Consider the following 21,058-nt stretch of genomic DNA (forward strand, 5'->3'; position numbering starts at 1 on the left):
TATGTAATATCTGTAAACTTCAACCATATGACAAGTCAGCATCGGTGCAGATAATCACTGTAATAAAGTCAGTCAGATGATATACACAACTATAATGAAGGTAAGAATGATGTGGGTTACTATGGCAATAATTTCTTAATGAAAACTTAACGCCCTATCTGCTACATATAAAGATAAAAATTAAAAGGTTGAGGTAATATTTAGCACTATAAATATTTAATTAGGGAACACAGCAAGGTATTTCACATACATGTGTGTATTATTTAACATATCTATCTATCTATATATATATATATATATATATATATATATATATATATATATATATATATATATATATATATATATCTATATATATATATATATATATATATATATATATATGTGTGTGTAGCACCACTATATTTTCATTAAGTACTAGACTGTAATTTTTCATTAGACCACAAGGTGGAGCTATTTCCAGGATAAAAAAGACAATTTCGAAAGTGAAAGAGGGGACTGAGAGTCTACCTTAAGGAAGGAAGACTGAGTCTGTGAGCTGAAGGGAAAAGGGTCTTGCAGCATGACTGGATTTTCTTCTCTGGTGTTTTGGGATAGGGTAGTGAAGTAGCAGTTTATGTCTGTTTGTTGCCGAAATCCTGGATGATGTTATTTTGTGGAATCAGGAGAGAAGTCTGAAACCAGTAGTTTGACGCCTGCATATGATTCAGCAAGAAAGGAGCTCCTTTGGGCCTAGTACAGAGAAGCCATAGATGATTACCAGAGTTCTGGCAGATGATTTTTCTACTTTTCTCATCAGAGGAACCACAGTGCCTGGTCACTAGGATATTCTCGACAGAGTGGTGAGAGGCTCTGGCTATTTTTTTACATTTTTATAAGATTGTGCTCCCCCCCCCCCCAAATGCTTTGTGGATTACAAATAACTGGGATCCATTTGAGCTCCAACTTGGAACCCATCGTGCCGGCAGCAAGACTGTAAGAAGTCACTGGCCAGTGAACAGGGTATAATAGAGTGCTTCCTAGTTGGTCTGTTTAGAATTGATCAAGGGGGTTGAGGGTGTTAATGCTCAATGACATTGCATTTTCTCCTATCTGTATTGTTGTATTATAAATCTTCATTGTTCAATGGCACTGCCTTTTGCTCATGTTAGTATTGCTGCCTTCAAGAATTTTGCTGTTCAATGACATTGCATTTTCTCATACCTGTAGTGTTGTACTACAACTCTTTTATTGCTTAATGACATTGCATTTTTTTTCAGTGTTTGAATTGCTGCATTATAAAGCTTTACTGCTCATTGATATTAACATTCAAAGGCAAGACCTTTTTCTGTTGAGATCTTGAGAAGAGGGTGAATGTATGTTTCATTGCATGCATATCTCACCTTGCATTATTGATAACTGGTGCACTGTTGAAATAATTTGTTTGGGGATGTGCTAGTGCATTTTAACTAGATTGTTACCTAGAATAAAATGTGTAAATCTTGTCACCTTGGTGTATTGGGCCTACAGGGGTGTCACCAGAGTCAGGTCGGAAGGAACCCAAATCTACTTCATCTACACCTGTGGGTGCGCTACATTTGGGGGCTTGTCCAGGATTGCCTGTACAGCCTTGGGCTCCACCCTATTTTCCTGTATGCGTGGAAAGCAATTCCAGTAGAAACATGAACCCAGAAGCTGCAGCTTCACTGCCCATAAATATTATAGGGCCTGAAGTTTTGAATGCTTTATTGTAGAAAAATGCTTAAAGCCTACACAGCCATTCACTGAGTATGGCTACCGCAAATTGCATTTCTTTTCTGGCAAACAACCCACACCTCAGGGAGAGGAAGATTTTGAATCCTGGATGGATCAGGCTTCACAAGCCCTAGAGAAGTGGAATATCCCAGAATCTCAGAAGCAGCAGCAGATAGCTGAAAGTCTAAAGGGATTAGCTGCGGATTCCATACGCAACCTAAGGATGGGTAAGCAAGACTGCATGGCCAAGGACTCTTTAGGAGAACTGCAGGATGTGTTTGGAAGGACTGAGAGGGCTGCTAACCTACTATATCACTTTGAACATACATACAGAGAAACTGGTGAGAAACTATCTGATTAAATTAAGCGATAAAATAAAAATGCTCCACCAGATCATCCTAAAGAAGGGGGTGGATCTGAAAGTAGCTGACCAAGTACGGATCGGACAAATTTTACAGGGAGCTCAAGCTATGGACCCTATTGTGTGGAAAATGAGGATGAGAAATAGGGAAGAGATGCTAACTTATTCTCATTTGGTTAAAGAGGTGAGGGAAGAGGAAGCCCTGTTGGAAGCCAAATCTCAGTGTTCAACAGCAACTACAACAGTGAGTGAACACCAGCATGAGCCTATAGCCGTGCTCACTACTCAAACAGGAGTCATGGCCCAGAGTGTCCACAATGTAGAGGTGTCACAGTTGCAGATGCAGGTGTCTTCCCTGACCGATGCCATAGCTCAAGTCACTAAGACAGTTGCAGAATTGCAGAAAGCCATGGAAAATTTAGCTTAAGGGAGGATTACATCAGCTAGAACCTCCACGAAAGGACTCAGGGAAGAACCGAATCAACCCATGTTCAGAGTTTCTACTGGATCTTGTTTTCGCTGTGGGGATGCAGGGCATATAATGCGACAGTGTCCTAATGCAGAGAACTTGAAAAAAGTGAACAAACTATTATTGGCTAGTGCAATGCAGGGAAACTTCAAAGGGGCTCAGTGAAGGAGCCAGCTGAGTGCCCAGTTACAAAGAGCTCCATAAAATCTAACATCACGAGACAACTTCCTGGATCTCCTTTCCACACAAACCCTTGTAATACGGGAGAGAAACTACCTACTATGCACACTTCTAGCTCATCTGAGGTGAACAACCAAATTGGAAAGCCATATCAGCCAAAATCTCAGCATCTGAGACCGCAAAGCATTACTAAGCAAGAGTCTTATCCATTACAATATCGAGGTCACCCAGTGGTACCTCTGCCACATGCTGACTGCCGTACAGCTGAACAGCACCGGAAACAAACTATCCGATGGCTTACTGGGACCTTCCCCTGTCATGTCAGTAAAAATAGAAGGAGTGAATAGTAAAGCACTGTTGGATACTGGTGCACAAATCACCATTCTGTACAGAGACTTCTGCCAAAAATACTTAAAGCATTTGCCACTTGAAAAGTTAGAAGATTTGGAGATCTGGGGGCTAAGTGACATGAAGTTCCCTTATGATGGTTATGTCTCACTCAAGTTAGAATTTTCCACTTCAGTTGTTGGGTCAACAGAAGTTTTTGAAACACTGTTGTGTGCCCCAGGCCAAAAGGAAAGGATTCAGCATCTATTTTGGTGGGGACAAATACTTACCTCGTCGGAAGAATGCTAATGCCTCAGTTGACCCAGGAACTCCCAACCCTACATCCTCTCCTGAGACCAGTTTTCTATGCCCTTCAAAGGGAGAAGGATGGTAAGAAAGATGAACTTGGTCATGTGTGGACCCTGTCTGAGAAAGAGCATATAATTCATGAGGATGTGTGGACAAACCATTTCCTCTCATCTCATGATGGAAATGGATCCAGAAAGTGACTTGCCACCGGGGCTGGAACTAGTCCCAGAAGTTTGACCTGCGGACAAGTTAAAGCATCCTTATGACACTTTGCCTTTGGAGTTAAAGAATAAAGGAAGTACTCCCATTGTCCTGTGTTCACAAGTGCATTTGGGAAATGTTTATGCTGCCACTCCCTTACCTGCTTCTGTGTTGACAAGGAATGAGAGCAGGGCCAATGAGTTGAAGCTGGAAGATATTGATATAGGAGGTGGTCTCTTGCTCCCTGACTGGCTAACCGGAGTTAAAGAGTTATTAACAAAAAAGAAAAAATTGTTTTTCTACTAGTGAACTAGATGCGGGCTGTGCAAAAAGTGCAAAACACTGAATAAAAGTCAAAGAGGACCGGCCTTTCAGGGAACATTCCAGAAGAGTAGCTCCAGGAGACCTGGATGACTTAAGAAAACATTTGGCGGAATTAAAAGCCACAGGGATAATTCGAGAGTCAAGGAGTCCATATGCCTCTCCCATTGTCATTGTCAGGAAAAAAGAATGGGTCAATTCATATGCGTGCTGACTATCGTACTCTGAATCAGAGAACCATTCTAGACCAGTACACAACTCCCCGGATTGAAGATGCTCTAAATTGCATGGTGGGCAGTAAGTGGTTCAGCGTGCTAGACTTAAGGAGTGGATATGCACCCAGAAGATAAAGAGAAGACTGCCTTCATCACCCCTTTGGGATTTTTTTGAGTTTGATCGCCTACCTCAAGGTTTATCATATGCACTGGCAACTTTCCAGAGAATCATGGAAAGAACAGTTGGAGACATGCATCTCCTGGAAGTCTTAGTCTACCTGGGCAACATCATTGTTTTCAGAAGGACCCTAGAGGAGCACGAAGAAAGACTGATGAAGGTATTGGACAGGATTGAGAAGGAAGGCCTGAAGTTGTCATTGGACACATGCAAGTTCTTACAACATTCAGTGACCTATGTGGGACATGTAGTGTCTGCAAATGGAATATCCACAGATCCCAGCAAAGATGAAATGGTGACATCTTGGCCCATACCCAAAACTATCACAGAGCTGCAATCTTTTCTGGGGTTCTCCAGTTACTATAGAAGGTTTGTGGAAGGATTTTCAAAGATAGCAAGACCCCTCAACCATTTGCTCTGAAATGATGAGAAAGCAGATGAAACAGATGAAGATATCCTTGTGGAAAAACCTAAGGGACCGAGAGGTCTAAAGAACTCATTGAGAGTCATTGGGCTCCTGAGTGCAAAGAGTTATTTGAAGAGCTTATGTGCTGGCATATGCTGACTCAACAAAGCCATAAACTTTACATGTGGATGCTAGCAGGGATGGCTTAGGAGGAGTCCTTTAGTATTGCCTCACACATGCCTCTGTGCTGGCATATGTTGACTCAACAAAGCCATAAACTTTACATGTGGATGCTAGCAGGGATGGCTTAGGAGGAGTCATTTACTAGGAGTATGACAAGAAGCTGAGACCAGCGGCTTTTATCAGTAGGAGTTTATCCCCCACAGAAAGAAAATACCCTGAACACAAGTTTGTATTCCTTGCCTTAAAGTGGGCGGTAGTGGACAAGCTGCATGACTATCTCTATGGGGCTGAATTTGAAGTGCAGACTGACAACAATCCTGTGACATACATCCAGACCACTGCAAAGCTAGATGCTATTGGCCATAGATGGATGGCAGCTCTATTGAACTATCATTTCAGTTTGAAATATCACCCAGGATGGCAAAATGGAGATGCTGATGGTTTGTCCAGAAGACCTCAGGGAGACTTACACCCCAACGATAAATGGGTGGAAATTCCAGCACCAGGGGTGAGAGCTGTGTATCAGATTGCAACCTGCTATCAACACACTGAATGTTGGGCCCAGAAGTTGGGTCTGTCTGCAGCATGCATACCCCAAGCTTACTGTAATCTGGTCACTTTACAGGCTTCATCGCTACCAGTTTGAGTAACAGTGAACTCAGGAGAGGTCAAAGAGAAGACCCCTTAGGTCAGCTGGTGGTAGCTGCTTTAGAGAAGAAACAAGTTAATATGCTTTGCATGGATATTCATCCCCTGGCAAGACTTTTGGCCAAGGAATGGGGCAGACTCCAGATACAGAATGGACTAGTGTATAGGAGATCTCCAAGTGCACTTGGTAGTGGGAAATGGCAATTGTTGCTTCCCCAGAAGTATAGAGAAGTAGTACTCCGGTCATTGCATGATGAACATGGTCATCTTGGTTGTGACAAAACTATGGGTCTGGTATGAGACAGGTTCTACTGGCCATGCATGAAGCAAGATGTTGAGGATTATTGTTGTACATGTCTTTGTTGCATTCAGAGAAAGACTCTGCCGACCAGAGCTGCCTCATTGGATCAAATGGAAAGTAGTAGACCCATGGAACTGGTCTGTATAGATTTTCTGTGCATTGAAGCAGATGAAGGCAGGATAAGTAATGTGCTGGTGGTGACAGACCACTATACCAGATACACTCAAGCATTTCCCACTCGCGATCAGAAAGCTACTACTGTGGTGAAACTACTAGTTAAGAAGTTCTTTGTGCACTATGTCCTGCCAAAAAGGATACACTCTGATCAAGGACATGATTTTGAGAGCAAGCTAGTCCATGAACTACTCACTCTGCTGGGAGTCCAAAAAAGCCGCACCACTCCATATCATCCTCAAGGGGATCTTCAGCCTGAGCATTTCAACAGAACTTTACTAGACATGTTGGGGACACTATCTGCTGAGAAAAAGAGTCAATGGAGTAGACATGTAGTCACAGTGGTGCATGCTTACAACAGTACTAAAAATGATGCTACAGGATTCTCGCCTTACTTCCTAATGTTTGGAAGAGAAGTTTGTCTTCCTGCTGACGTCACCTTTGGAGTCACAGCTGATGACACACCAGTGTAGTCTCATGGCAGTTATGTGGAGAGACTCAAGAGGAACCTCAGACAGGCTTATGAGCTTGCTGAAAAATCAACAGGACAAAGACATCAGCGAAACAAGGCTCACTATGGCAAAAAAGTAAAGATGCATGACCTGCAGCCAGGGGACAGAGTTCTTTTGAGAATTTGGGACAACAAGGAAAGCATAAACTTGCTGACCGCTGGGGATCTGAGAGTTACATAATTCGCTCTCTGCTACCTAATATCCCTGTCTACCAAGTTTGACCTGAGTGGAAAGAAGGACCCATTAAAACCTGGTATCGCAACAACTTAATGCCCTTAGAAAAATTAGTGAGACTCATGAATCTGGAACGTAGAATGACTCAGTGGAAGCCTAACTCAAGGTGATCCAGAAGGCTAAGGCAGAGAGAAACTATCCTTTCCAATGTTCAAGTGCCAATGCTTCTTCCTGCTGAAGGAGAGGAGGACAGTGATGATAATTGGGGTTTCATCGGGCTTTTTTATGAGGATGTTCAAGACCCCGTGGGGTGTAATCTCAATATAAATGCACTGGAATTCATTCCTTGCCATTCTGAGCAGCACAGACCTAACAATAGTCTAAGTAACGTTTCTGTACCTCTTGCAGAATCTGATACTGATGGAGGCCCTGCTATGCAAACTTCAGAAAATAGTGCTGAGGATAGTCCTACTATTATGGAAAGTGAAGGTGAAGTTATACAAGAGGAGATCTTAGTAGTGGACAATATGCCTATTGAAGATCTGGACATTGAATGAGATGTGACTGACAAACCTTTTGAGCAAAACTCCTTAGCTGTCTCTTCCGAACCAAAAGTGCAGAGACTGATTCGGCACCCACAGAGACTTACATATAACAGTTTGGGACATAGTACACAGGAACCTGTGACCACAGCTCATTGAAGAGTCTGCACCCATAATCCCTATGCCTCCTACTCCAGTGGTGACACCCCTTCGCAATTACATACAAGGCTGATTACCCTTGGTGGAATGTACCTTTTGAATGCAAAAATATTGTTCAGTTGATGGTGCATTACTGCGTGTAAATATTTTTCTGCTAATTTACCTTTGACTTGGGGGAACCCAAGATTTTCAAGTGGGGGGACAGTGTAGCTCTCACTGTATTTTCATTGTAGAAGTACTAGACTGTAGTTTTCCATTAGACCACAATGTGGAGCTGTTTCAGGGGTATAAAAACAATTTTGAAAGTGAAAGAGGGGACTGAGAGACTAGATGAATGAGGGAAGACTGAAACTTTGAGCTGAAGGAAAAGAGCCTTGCAGCATGACAGGATTTTCTTCTCTCGTGTTTTGGGACAGGAAAGTGAAGTAGCAGTTTGTGTATGTTTGTTGCTGAAATTTTGGATGATCGTATTTTGTGGAATCAGGAGAGAAGGCTGAACCCAATAGTCCCACACCTGCATATGATTCAGCAAAAAAAAGGAGCTCCTTTGGGCCTAGCACAGAGAAGCCATAGATGATTACCAGAGTTCTGGCAGGTGATTTTTCTACTTTTCTCATTAGAGGAACCATGGTGCCTGGTCACTAGGATAATCTCGGCAGAGTGGTGAGAGGCTCTGGCCGTCATTTTATATTTTTATAAGATTGTGGATTTCTCCCCATGAAATGCTTTGTGGATTACAAATAACTGGGATCCATATGATCTCCAACTCGGGCCCATTGTGCCGGCAGCAAGACTGTAAGTAGTCACTGGCCAGTGAACAGGGTATAATACAGTGTTTCATAGTTGGTCTGTTTAGAATTGGTCAAGGGGGTTGAGGGTGTTAGTAATGCTCAATGACATTGCATTTCCTCATATCTGTATTGTTGCATTACAAATATTCATAGCTCAATGACATTGCCTTTTGCTCGTGTTAGTACTGCTGCCTTCAAGAATTTTGCTGTTCAATGACATTGCATTTTCTCATATCTGTATTGTAGTATTATAACTCTTTTATTGTCTAATGACATTGCATTTTCTCATATCTGTATTGCTGTATTATAACTCTTTTATTGTCTAATGACATTGCATTTTTTCAGTGTTTGTATTGCTGCATTATAAAGCGTTACTACACATTGATATTGCCTTCTTTGTGCATGTTTGAATGTCAAGACCTTTTTCTGTTGAGTTCTGGGGAAGAGGGTGAATGTATGTTTCACTGCATGCATATCTCACCTTGCATTATTGCTAACTGGTCCACTGTTGAAATAATTTGTTTGGGGTTGTGCTATTGCCTTTTTAACTAGATTGTCACCTAGAATAAAATCTGTCAATCTTGCCACCTTGGTGTGTTGGGCCTATAGGGGTGTCACCAGAATCTGGTAGGAAGGAACCCATATCTACTTCAGCTACACCTGTGGATGCCCTACATATATATATATATATATATATATGGATCCCTATCACATGGTCGACAGGCCAAATGATCGACTTTCATTTGGTTGACAGTTCATTTGGTCGACAAGCAGTTTTATGTGGGGGGCTTCGCACCCCACACCCCCCCAACTATATATATCAACTCCAGGGTTGCACAACATTGGGGAGGGGGGCAAATCTGCCTGTCGACCAAATGAATTGTCGACCAAATAAAAGTCAATCAAATGGCTTGTCGACCATCTCAGGTAGACCCATATACATACATACACACAAATATATGTATGCACATACAAAATACACACACACACATATATCTATATCTATATCTATATCATATATATATATATATATATATATATATATATACACACACACACACACACACACACACACACACACACATAAATATGTGAGTGTATGCATATGTAGCTGAGTGTACATATAGATATATAAATATTGACATGAATATGCATATATGCGAGTGTAAGGATCCTTCTCTCTATTCCGTGCAGTGTACAGTTATCACTGTGTAAACATGTTAGATGATACAAAGTGAAACAGCAGTTTGCAATAAGCATGGTAAAAAGAACAGATATATTTGTATATACACTGAATGCATAATTTATCATAACATCATAGGATTATAGGAGGTTACTAGACTCTTCAGGCCTAAGGCCTTTGCAAGCCTAGCCATGTTATACCCCTGTTCCCTTATAGATCAAGATATATAGTCTATATTTGCAATGTGAATCTAAGATCAGCACCAGCTGCCCCTGTTTAAGATGGACATAGGTAAAACCCCCAGGGTAAATTTACAGTTTTCCATCCAACTGTCCACGTTACACTTTAATAGTGTCATTGAAGAGCTGTGATTTACGTGAATTAAGAGTTTGTTCCAAAGGAGTGGAACAAACTCCCAATTCGGGTCAATATCACTTCATTGAAGTGATACTTCAATGAATGGCATTTCATCAGAAATGCCATTCACTTGAATTCTGCTCATGTGGAGGCTGCACCCCCCACTAATTATATATTCCAACTCCGAGATTACATTACAGTGGGGAAAGGGCAAATTTCCCGATCATCACTGTACCATGATCTCAATATGAACAGTTCGACGGACATTCGATTAAGTGCACTGAAAATGCTGTTTGCTGAACTAATTTTTTTGTTGAACTGATAGGGACCCCCCATTTCACGTAAAACTTATTTAAACTTAATCAATCATGCTATATTTATTCATTCAAATCAGTACAAAAAAAGCAAATAAAAAAAATGTGTGTACTATGTTGAGTTTCAAAAACTGGGGAAACTGCAATTAGTATACCAAAACAAAACAGCATACCTGCTGCTTTTAGCTTTTCCTGTTCCATCCTATTGGGAAAAAGAAAAATGAAACTTGAGGACATATACCAAAATGTCAGCATTTATGTATTTTAAAACAGAAGACAAACTAAATTAAATTACTGTTTAGAAACATTCATTTACCTCTGATGTAGGAAGGATGACATAAAACAGAACGTTTCTGAAAGAAAAATCATACGTAGACACACAGGTAAATGTAGTGTATTATTAAGGTATGTTACTTGGTTTCTATGTTAAATTTAATTATACACATAAAATACAGATCAAACATAAAATGGTTAATTTGCAAAGTACAATGATCACTCCTAAACTACAGCTATGTCAGAATTCTTTGCAAAGCCTTACTCAAATTCCATTTATTAAATATAAGGAGTGTACAGTTGCACAAGTCATACTTACCTGTAACAGTAGATATTCAAATTCTCACTGCCTCAATGGCATTTTGGATTATCTGCCAGGGTAACTCAGTACTGGCCAGTTTTCAAAAGTCCAGATTCTCCTCCCTTTCTTTTCCTGTAACAGCTGATTGGCTAAGCAAATACTGAGAGGAAAACACTCAACTGTCACATGAAGTGAGTGTTCAGCTTTTTCACTTCCAGAAATGAGGAGAGGAAAGTATCTGAACCCAGAATAATCTAACAAGAGTAAATTCGCAGCCAATCATATCATGCAAAAAAAACAATCCACCGACAACTGAATCAAAGAGGCTGAAACCCACCTCAAATAAGCATAACCTGGTCAGGGTGTAGGCAGTGAATTCCATTTTCTATTCACAAATGCATATTGCTACCCCCTCCAAACCACCTAGCATTTAAAAGATGGCTACATCAATCGAACTGTTGCGCCCCCAGCACTTAAAGCGCATAACATTTCAGCTTCTAGTGCAAAACTATTAAGAAATGTTAAAACAAGAAAACACTGCATGCGTCCATGCAGCTAATATCCACCACAAAAAAAAACAGAAAACAGCTCACATAGTGCAAATACCTCTGTAGTCAGCTCCAAATTGAAGATGAAATTTAACTAACCAATGCTGCCAGTATAAAAATGATTTTAATATAACAAACAAAAGTAAGGTACACAGGTTAAGCACTTTCGTCCTTATTTAGCTGTGTAAAGGACCTCATCAGATTTACTCAAGATACAACTTGCCTTATATACACAAAGGTCTAATTGTTTAGTGGCCCATACCAATTTAGTTTAATTACATAAACCATTCATATTGAAAACATTTCATTTAAAAAGACAGACATACACAGTACTACCTCAAAGTCAAATACATGTAGACCCTCTGAAACAATTATACAAATACTATAAACAATGTTTAAACAATATTTAAAGTAAACAATGCTTATTTAAAAATAAAACGCCAGGACAAGTCTTGTAAATGTGTTTAAAAGTATAAAACATGCACATATTAAAGTTCTAATAGGTGCATTCTAAAGATAATGTCATAAACACTCTGCTTTCATTTTTAAAGCTGGGAGAATAGAAATATGTTTATTTTAACCTAGGCAGTTAGTGGCATTTAATCTGAACTGCCAAATTATCTCCCTAAATTCTAAATATGTCCCCCAAGATCCTCCTCTTTCATTGTAAGGCACTATTTCCAAAATACCAAAAAGGAATTTTTTGAAACCCTTGCAAGACTGAGTATGTTTAAACAAAGGTCTGTTGATATGTTCTCTTGTAAGATCATAACTATGTTTGTAAATATGTTTATGTAACACTCTCAGTTTTGCCGACAAGCATTCTGACAGGCAGTATGTAAATTACTCCTTTAGTTCCACGGTTCCTTTCACTAAACTAATCTGTATGTTTGATTTTAATGTTATCAGCTTTTAAAATAAAATGGCACTCGTTACAAGCACCACAGGGATAGGTTCCTCCTTTGTATGTGGTGTCTTGGACACTAGTGCTTCTTTCTACTAACTTAAAGAGTGGTGCTTCACCAATTGTCTCCACAAGTTTGGTATCTATTTTAAAAATATTCCAGTTATTTCTGATAATGGATTTAATATTTTTAGCCATGTTGTCATATTTAATAATGAGAGAACTGATACAAGAACAGCCAGTTTGTGTTCCATTGCCAGCCTTTGTAGAATAGTCCCTGCTGCAATCTAAACCCAGTAAAGGTCAACATTTCTTACCCCATTCTTTGTATACTTCATTTGCTATGTTGCACAATAATTGTTTGGGATAGGCCCTTTCCAGGAACATAAAAATAATATTTTCCACTTCCATCTCAAATAAACTGATATCTGAACATATCCTGGCTGCTCTGATGAGCTGTCCTTTCAATATGTTCTTCTTTGTATGAAAAGGCTGGCAACAATTAAATGTTCACAAATCCCAGTACTGGTATATGGAAATCCAAGGGAGCAAGGTGCTGTGTCGAACAATTCTTCAAGAACCATTGAATTTTTCTCATGTATAAACTATATCCCTAAATGTGAACAAATACCTGTTCATACCTCACATCTCCTTACTTCCCTTCTTCACTCACTTCCCTCCTTCTATCAATTTCTCTCCCCTGGCTTTTTCTCAAAATATAACATAAGCCTGTTTTTCCTGTCACTCTGTATTGTAATTCCTGTTTGTATTACACTAACTTACCTTTAATTTCTCAATAAATTGGCCAAAATTTCTCTATTAAATCATTGTCATATAATTTGTATCTGTTCTTAATCAATGTTTTTTCATAGTGTATCTAATTTGGTATAATTATTTCAACATTTTTTTTTTGTTTTAAAGACTGTAAAATTATTCTTCTTAAAATGTTTTGTAATACTTTGGAGCTTTTCCCCCTGGGTTACTGAAGAAAATGGGCTCCTACCCAGACGGACTTTCATGGCAATCAAATATTAATGAATAAATAATAGTCTGGCTAGTGGTATTATGAGGCTCACTGATGCTATGAGGCCTTGAATTCTGAAACTGTATTGATGAGGCCACATCCATCCATCCCATCCATAACCCCCCTTTTCTCGTTTTTGCACATGGGGGTTGTGGTGTCACTTCAACAGTGACAATCATCTAGAGCCAAGGATTACACCCTGGGTGACTAGCCCTGCCACGGTAGTTCTTCCCCATTATGCACCCTCTCTCTTATGGTCAATTTAGATTGTCCAAATCCACCTACTGCACGTTTTTGCAATGTGGGAGGAAACTGGAGCACCCGGAGGAAACCCAAGTGAACACAGGGAGGGCATGCAGACTCCACACAGAAGGCACCCTAGCTGAGAATCAAACTGGGTAACTTCTTGCTGTGAGGTGACAATGCTATCTGCTGTGCCACTTTGGCATCACTTGCTGAGGCCACGTCTAGAAGACAAATCCATGAAAATGTCCTGATAATCAGAACTTTGTCTTTTGGCAAGATGGCCATGTTTTTTACTGATTCTATCAAACATCTCAGGAAAACAATTCATTGAGAGGATGTAAGGAAGGACTTTTGAAAGTTCAATTTGAAGACAGGTGGGAAGGGAGGGATGTGACCTTGTCTAAGGACTCTAAGCACAAATCAGCAAGTCATCTAAATAAGGAAAAATGTGGATGCCTAGGTTTCTGGAATAGGCAACCACTGGGGCCAGACACTATGCAAGCACATCAGGGGTGGTGGATACCTCAAGGATAATACTGAAACTGATAATGTAAGCCAGACACAGCAAATCTCAAAAAACTTCGTGAAACTATGAGCAATAGGAATATGATGATAAACATCCTTGAGATCTGGAGTCACCATGAAACAGTGGTTTGGAATCTATGCTAAGGATGACTGTAAGGTGAGCATTTTGAGTATCAGAACTTTTACAAAGGTGTTTAGGAAGGACAAATCTAGAACAGGTCTCTTGGAGTAATCTTTGTTTGCTATCAAAAAGATTCTGGAGTAAAATCCTTTGCTTTGCCTTTGTGTATGACCGGCACTGGTTCTATAACCCCTGCATATATTATGTGATAAAGCATTGCAGGAAACAGATCTGTCTGGTCTGGTGGGTGTGGGACAATTCATCTGAAATGGTGAGAATTTTCTATCCACTGCCAAGTATATCCTCTCTAAATTATTCTCAGAACTTTTTGTCTGAGACTGCTTGTGGCCAGGCTGCAGGGTTGAGAGAAAGAACCTAGGAGAAAGAGGAAGTGCAAGAGGGGGATAAGTGTGCTCTGTGACTCAGTATAATCATTCCTTTGCAGGGCTTTATTCTTCCTTGGAAAGGAACCCCTTCTTGTTTGGTTTTGAAGAATTATCCTCCTACCATTTCCTTACAGATCTCTGACTTTTGTTTGGCTGGGATTTTTATTTGTTTTGCCCTATGAATATCCCATGCATAAATTTGCCTCTGTCATCCTACTGTTTGAGAATCTGTGCAACAGAGGGCTCAAACTTCAATTCAGAGCTTAAAGGTGCATTCAAATTTTCAGCTTTTAAATACTCGTAGTAGTTCTGATTACGTAACCAAACATACTGTGGTAATACACCAAAAGAAGCAGCATTTATTGAGACTGTATCTGCACATCGAGCACATATCTCAAAGTACATTTCAAAACCTGAGTCAAATTAGAAACAATTTAATTCATATAAGACTTCAATTCTGTAGGAAAGGATGCAGAAAAATTATCTAAACTCCACGTACACAGTAAAATAAATTTCCATATATAGGCATGATGATTTGACATTTTAAAGACTAGATTACTAGAACCAGATATCCTTTTGCCCTGAAGTTCTAACCATTTTCCCTCTTATCAGGGGTTGTTGGATTATGTGAAGCCAAGGACTTTTTAATTGAACAGGCAGCTGGGGAAACCACAGCTGGATCAGCAGTCAAATGTGAAAAGAGACCTGTCATACCTGAGGAGGCACTATATTTTCTCTGAGCCTTTTGGGGACTTGTGGAATAGATATTGGTGCCCTGCAGGCAGCTTTATAAACATGGGCCAAGGCTAGTAAGAGAGGGGAATAGCCACAGAATTGGGCATCATAACAGGAATTACTGACATAAATACAATATTTAAATAAATACTTGTTTTAAATAAAAATAAAATATAAAAACAATAATAAATCTAATAAAATGAGAGGATGGGAGTCCCCTACTGGGATTTATCTGAGCAGTAAGCCAGAAAATTCAGTACTGGATCCTGTGAAAAGACAAAGAACTTTCTTCTTAGGATGGCAGAAAAAGACTGAACGCTCACTTCCTGTGACAGCTGAAGGCTTCCCTCTCAGGATATGATGAGCCAATCAGCTGTCACAGGAAGTGACAGGGAATCTGAGCTTTTAAAAGCTGGCCAGTACTAGGCTAACTTGATAGATAACCCAAAATGGCACAGAGGCAGTGAGAATGATCATCATCATCTGAAACTCTTTACAAGAGCTGAAAGATGCAGACCCTAACTTTGGAACATGAGAACTACATTTTCACTTTAGTTAGCAAATAATTACTAACAATTTACAGTACTACACTTGTCTCTTAAATGTTCCAGTTTTCTGAGACATCCTGGTTCTCTCTCCAGATCTTCACAAAAGTTCTGAAACACAAACTGCAGGCATGGTTCTAATTTCTCTGCTGAGAAGGAGCTGCATCTGTTTTACACAGGCTAAATAGGTCATTTCATGTGGGTCTGCAGTGGATGATCAAACAGTTATTTAGCTCTTGTCCCATTTCTGTAGGCTTTGCATCCCTGCTTACATAGACACGAGATATTTCTGATTGTCTTTAAGTAACAAATCTGTTTAAAACCTTATGGTCTATAAGCAGTTAAAATGGTGGTATGTGCGGATGAACCAATTTTTATTTGCACTGAAGTATTACATTGCGAGAAAACATATTATTTATCATTCACATGGTCTGTGGCATATGGGGAATCTATGAAGCCTCTTGTTTTCCACAGTCCACCACAGCAAAACTGCAAGGTGCAGAGGAGAAATCCCACTAGATTTTTCAGATGCAGATGTGAGTAGTGGGCAAAGGTGCTCATTAAGAAGTGGAATGCAGATAAGTGTAAAAGAAATTGTGACTTTGCAATGTGACAAAGATTTGCAGCCTATGAGCCTGGATAGCAATTCCGCTGTATCTACCAACATGTCTATACAACAGATATAGTGTCCCTGAACCAGTAGATCGGTCAAAGAACCCAAATGCACAGAGGTTCTATGGTTTGGGTTTGTGCTAACCCCAACCACAATTTAGCACATTTTTAGGAGAGATTGTTCTATTTACCATGATATCATCACATGTACACTGCATAAGTACACATTGTCCGTAAGCCCACCCCTTTCCCTTTAACAATTCTTCTTCTTTCGGCTTTTCCTGGTTAGGGGTTGCCACAGTGGATCACCTGTCCGCTTATGATTGGCAGTGGAGTTTTACTGTGTCGAGTTGCCAGCCCGTTGCCCAACCTTCCACAAAAAGCACACACATGCACTCACTCACACCTAGGGCCAATTTAGAGTGTCAAATCCACCTATAGCATGTCTTTGGGATGTGGGAGGAAACCAGAGTACCTGGGGGAAACCCATGCGCCCACAGGGAGGACATGCAGACTCCGCACAGAAGGCACCCCAGCTGAGGATCAAACCGGTGAACCTCTTGCTGTGAGGCGGCAATGCTAACCACTGCAGCTGGCTTTCCCTTTAACAATTATCAAGCGCATTTCCTGCAAATTAAAAATAATAATGAAGACTTAACTCGAAAGGATAACACGTAATACAAGTGTAAATGTTTAAAAAATGACAGATGTCATAAAGTGAATTATAATGTTTATTTGACTCACAATAAGCACACTTGGCTAAAGCATATTTCATCACTGTTTACACATCCTGTTAGGTGTCATGATTTTAAAAGTTGTAAATAAGTTTGCAGTAACTGATTACGCTATTGTTATTGCTAGTAAGAGATTTAACTTAGAGGATGAATTGGACTTGTAGTACTGACGGAATGCCTGCAGCACCCCAGCAACTGAAAAACAGTGTTTGGCCATTGCAAGCCCTAGCAGCCCCAGAAGCAAAGGTTCTTCATGAACAAGCAGACGTAATTTAGATAAATCCTGAGCTGTTGCACATAAGTTCATAGGTACTTATTAGAATATTGATCTGTAAGCATCTTTCAAACCCTAAAAATAAAGTTCCATGAAGCTTTTTGCCCTTACATTTTAAAAATATAAATAACCCAGTGATGAGGAGAACATTTACATGTTGTCAATGTCCATGACGGTCAAGAGTGCTAAACCAGGGATGACTTTGTGGTTACTCATCCACTTGTTCAGATTACATTTGAATAGTGTAAGAGACGTTTTTGCTTTATTTGGAGAAGACAATTCCAAAGAAGTGGTATTCTCTATGATACATATCTATCCCTTCAGCATGTTCTGTTTATATTGCAAAAGAGATTTATATATTGTAAGCTGGTATTTATGCTTCCTTTGGGCTTACAAATGACAGAAGTTCTGATAGGATAGGATCTGTTGAAGCTCTGTACACAAGGCATTGATTGCACTAGTTGTGATTATACTGAGAAAAATACAAGGCTTCGAGATGGTCTTCATAGCTTCTACCATTTATGTCCTTGATTTTCTCAGTAAGAAAATGTCGTAGGCATTTCATTTGTCTGAAATGTGTGGACAGGTACATACCAAAGGAGGTATTGTACTTAATGATAGCCTGATGATTGCAGCATACAGTGGAATGATCAGAACTCTGGACCTGGACACCATACCTTTAGTAATAAACTGCCCAATGAAAAAACACTTTCTCTCATGTGGTGATCGAAGCACAGTTCATTATCTACATAGGTTCCCAGACACCTAACAACTGGATGAATTTTCAGAGGTGTGATGTCAGTGTAATAATTACACGGGACTTCTTCTTTGCTGAAGGATACTGTATATGTTTCTTGGCATTCATTTTTAAACCTTGGTTTTGCCACCAGCTATTGGTTTAGGAAAGGCCATCTTAGAGGGTCATAGTATCCTCTAGGGAGGTTATGATGGAAGCAAGTTTAGAGTCACCTGAAAACTTGTCATCAACCCTTAACAGTAGCTTTGACCTCTGAGAAATAAATGCTAAAGATGAGTGGCTGAAGGACTGAACTCTGGGGTACACCACTACTTACAGGTCTTTTGGAAGAAGTTGACCAGCCTACTCTAATTTCTTGGGCTCTATCTGTCATCCAGTTTACTATCCAGCTAGTTACATAGGGATTAACATTTAGCTGGCATAGTTTATCTATGATATGTGAATGTGGGATGGTGTCGATCACCTTTACAAGGTTTAGATATGCAGTGTGTACTGATTTGCCCTCAGCCATAGCTTCAGTAACGTTCTGAAAGAAGTCAACCAGGTCATGCAGGCAGTATCTTCCCTTAAATCTGAATTGGCTTGGGCTGGGAGTTTATAGGTTACCTATGGCCTTATTTATTAACTCCATAATAATCCTTTCCATACCCTTACAGATGAGGCTGATCAGGCATGTGGATCTATAATTTCCTGGGTATATATTGATGCCCCACCTTTGTGCAAGGGGATGACAGTTGCTGTCCACCATTTGTCTGACACTAAGCCTGTTTGAAGACCATCACTGAATCAGTCCTGTTTCAGGCTGGCCAGTAAGCAACCTGGTATGTTATCTGTCTCCATGGAAACAGTGTTCCTGGCTTTTGGCAGTGCCTTGAAGACTTGTTTATGGGGATATTTGAGCCGGATGAATATCTCGGTATGCGATGTGGGAATGTAATATGGGAGAGGTTAGAATTCAATTTAACTGCTAGCAGATTTGCTATATTCTCTGGTTCCGAGTATGTGATATAATTTACTAATAGGCCTGCAAAGTGCTGAACATTATTTCAAAGGTTTCTAACACAGTTAAAGAAAATCTTTTGGTTGCCCTTTGCCTGGATGGCAATTTCTGCCTCATATCTGGCTTTGGTTGATTTGATCAGCATCTGGAGTTACCTCTCAAGTTTAGCAATAGCATTTTTTGCATCTTGGGAGTTGCATTTATTTTTACATGAAATAAAATTTTATTTTATTATAGAGTCTGTTTGTATTTGGGCTTGACCATAGGGGTTTATTTTCAAAAATACCACTGCATTTACTTCAGAGTGGATATTTGCATCTTTGCAGCTGTTGACATATGCATATTATTTGGCAGTAAAGGATTTCACATAAGCACTGAGGTCATCAAGTTGGAAGGGGATGTTGAATTTAGCCAGGTCATCACTCAGTTTCAGTAGATTAGTCTTGGTATATTCTCTGAATACTGAGGTACCGGAGGATGCTTCTGGCTTCAGTATTAAGGTAACTGTGACTGACCTATGGTCCAAACTGACCGGGTAGGGAGTTAAATTTAGTAGGGGTTAGAGCTGTCCCAAACTGGTGAGGACTAAGTCTAGAATTATGTCACTGGTTGGGGTGTGGACTAACTGGTCCACACAATTTGTACTGACGAAGTCTGGAAATATCTGAGCATGCATGTTAGAGGATGTATATGTCTCTCAGTTAATGAAGAGGCAGCTGAAGTCCTCTCGTAGAACATTGCTGGTTTAATGTATATGGACCTCGTACTAGTTAGGAATGAGTTATGGGCTGACGGGGACGTAGAGGGGTCATATAGTTAATTTTTATGGATAAGGGGTCTTGTTAATGGTTAGCTGGACATGGTGAAGCTCCAGATTATTGTGCTATCTAGCTAACCTGGAGGTGAAACATTTTTTTTACAAATATGGAGATATCACCAACTTTAGTGATTTAATATAGTGTGATAAGCCTGAATGTGTGGTAGGTGTTGAAACCTTGCGCTGATGGGGTGCATTTAATGGTCTTGAATGTGTACAATCAGAATGTGAAGGGCTCTTCTTTCCTCAGTTTCTGCATACCGATACTAATGGGGGTGATGAATGGACAATTCAGAAATTGATTGGGTGAAGAAAGCAAAAGTTAATGTTGGATTTATGGGAAAAGCACTGATTGCATACCTAATTTTACCCCAGACTGACAAATTCTACTGATGACCTTCCATGATGTACCACTTTTGCATGTCAGGAGAACCATGCAAATGGAAACAAAGTAACAGAGTGCAAGTAGAGGTATGTTGGGATGCTTTCTGTACCCAGAGATACTTGCAGATCCACTAATAACATGGGATAGCCATTATTGTTTCATCTTATACTGCTTGGGCTGCAGGAATAAGCAGGACAGACCCAGCCCTAGTTTAAAACTGCAGGGTGCTTATCTTAATTTACCATTGCTTTAACAACCACTGTCCAGAAAAAGACTTTGAACTTAATGGTTACTTCCAGCTTTATGTATTGCAAAAGTATACAGGTATGACATAAAAGCATCTGTACAAAAGTCATCCAAGGAGGCATTACTGAAGAAGTATTGGTTATAAAGACAATTCCAAAATAGCCATAGCTGTTGAAGACTGGGGGGTTGAGGGTGAGAGGGGCACTAAGTGATCTAAAAAGGGCAATTTTGTTTATATTTACCTCCACAACATAGATTCACTTGGAGGACTTTTTAAGCTTAGCCAATTCCCTTTTGGTGCTTGGAATTAACATTTTTGATGGGTCTTACTTATCCTACAGCTGATAATTGTATATTAGCCCTAGTGAGAATAACTGTGATCATTCCATAGATAATTTGAGGGGACCCATTTAAGGGATGCAGCATTTAGGAACTGCCTCTATCCATTAGTGGCATGAGGGGTAATCCTGGAGTACATTTTCTATTACCCATCCTTAGATCCAAGTTACATTTTAATATGGATGGATGAGCTTTGTGTTATTTTTATGGATAGTCTGTTCTGGAACAGTGGTAGCCTCTGTGATAT

At 39.9% G+C, this 21,058-nt stretch overlaps 1 protein-coding gene across 1 annotated transcript in view; it reads right to left on the bottom strand.

The window, feature by feature from the left end:
* The window catches only part of LOC122802152 (putative protein TPRXL), a 992,304-nt gene that overhangs the window by 148,991 nt on the left and 822,255 nt on the right, over positions 1-21,058 (bottom strand). The window contains exons 17-18 of the mRNA XM_044071829.1: positions 10,356-10,392; positions 10,213-10,241 (exon numbers count right to left, since the gene is read on the bottom strand). Coding sequence (XP_043927764.1) covers positions 10,213-10,241; positions 10,356-10,392 — 66 coding nt within the window. The remainder of the gene's footprint in view (positions 1-10,212; positions 10,242-10,355; positions 10,393-21,058) is intronic.

The sequence above is a fragment of the Protopterus annectens genome, chromosome 5.part0, assembly GCF_019279795.1.
Source record: "Protopterus annectens isolate FY-2018-M chromosome 5.part0, PAN1.0, whole genome shotgun sequence".
In the NCBI taxonomy this organism is placed as follows: domain Eukaryota; kingdom Metazoa; phylum Chordata; order Ceratodontiformes; family Protopteridae; genus Protopterus; species Protopterus annectens.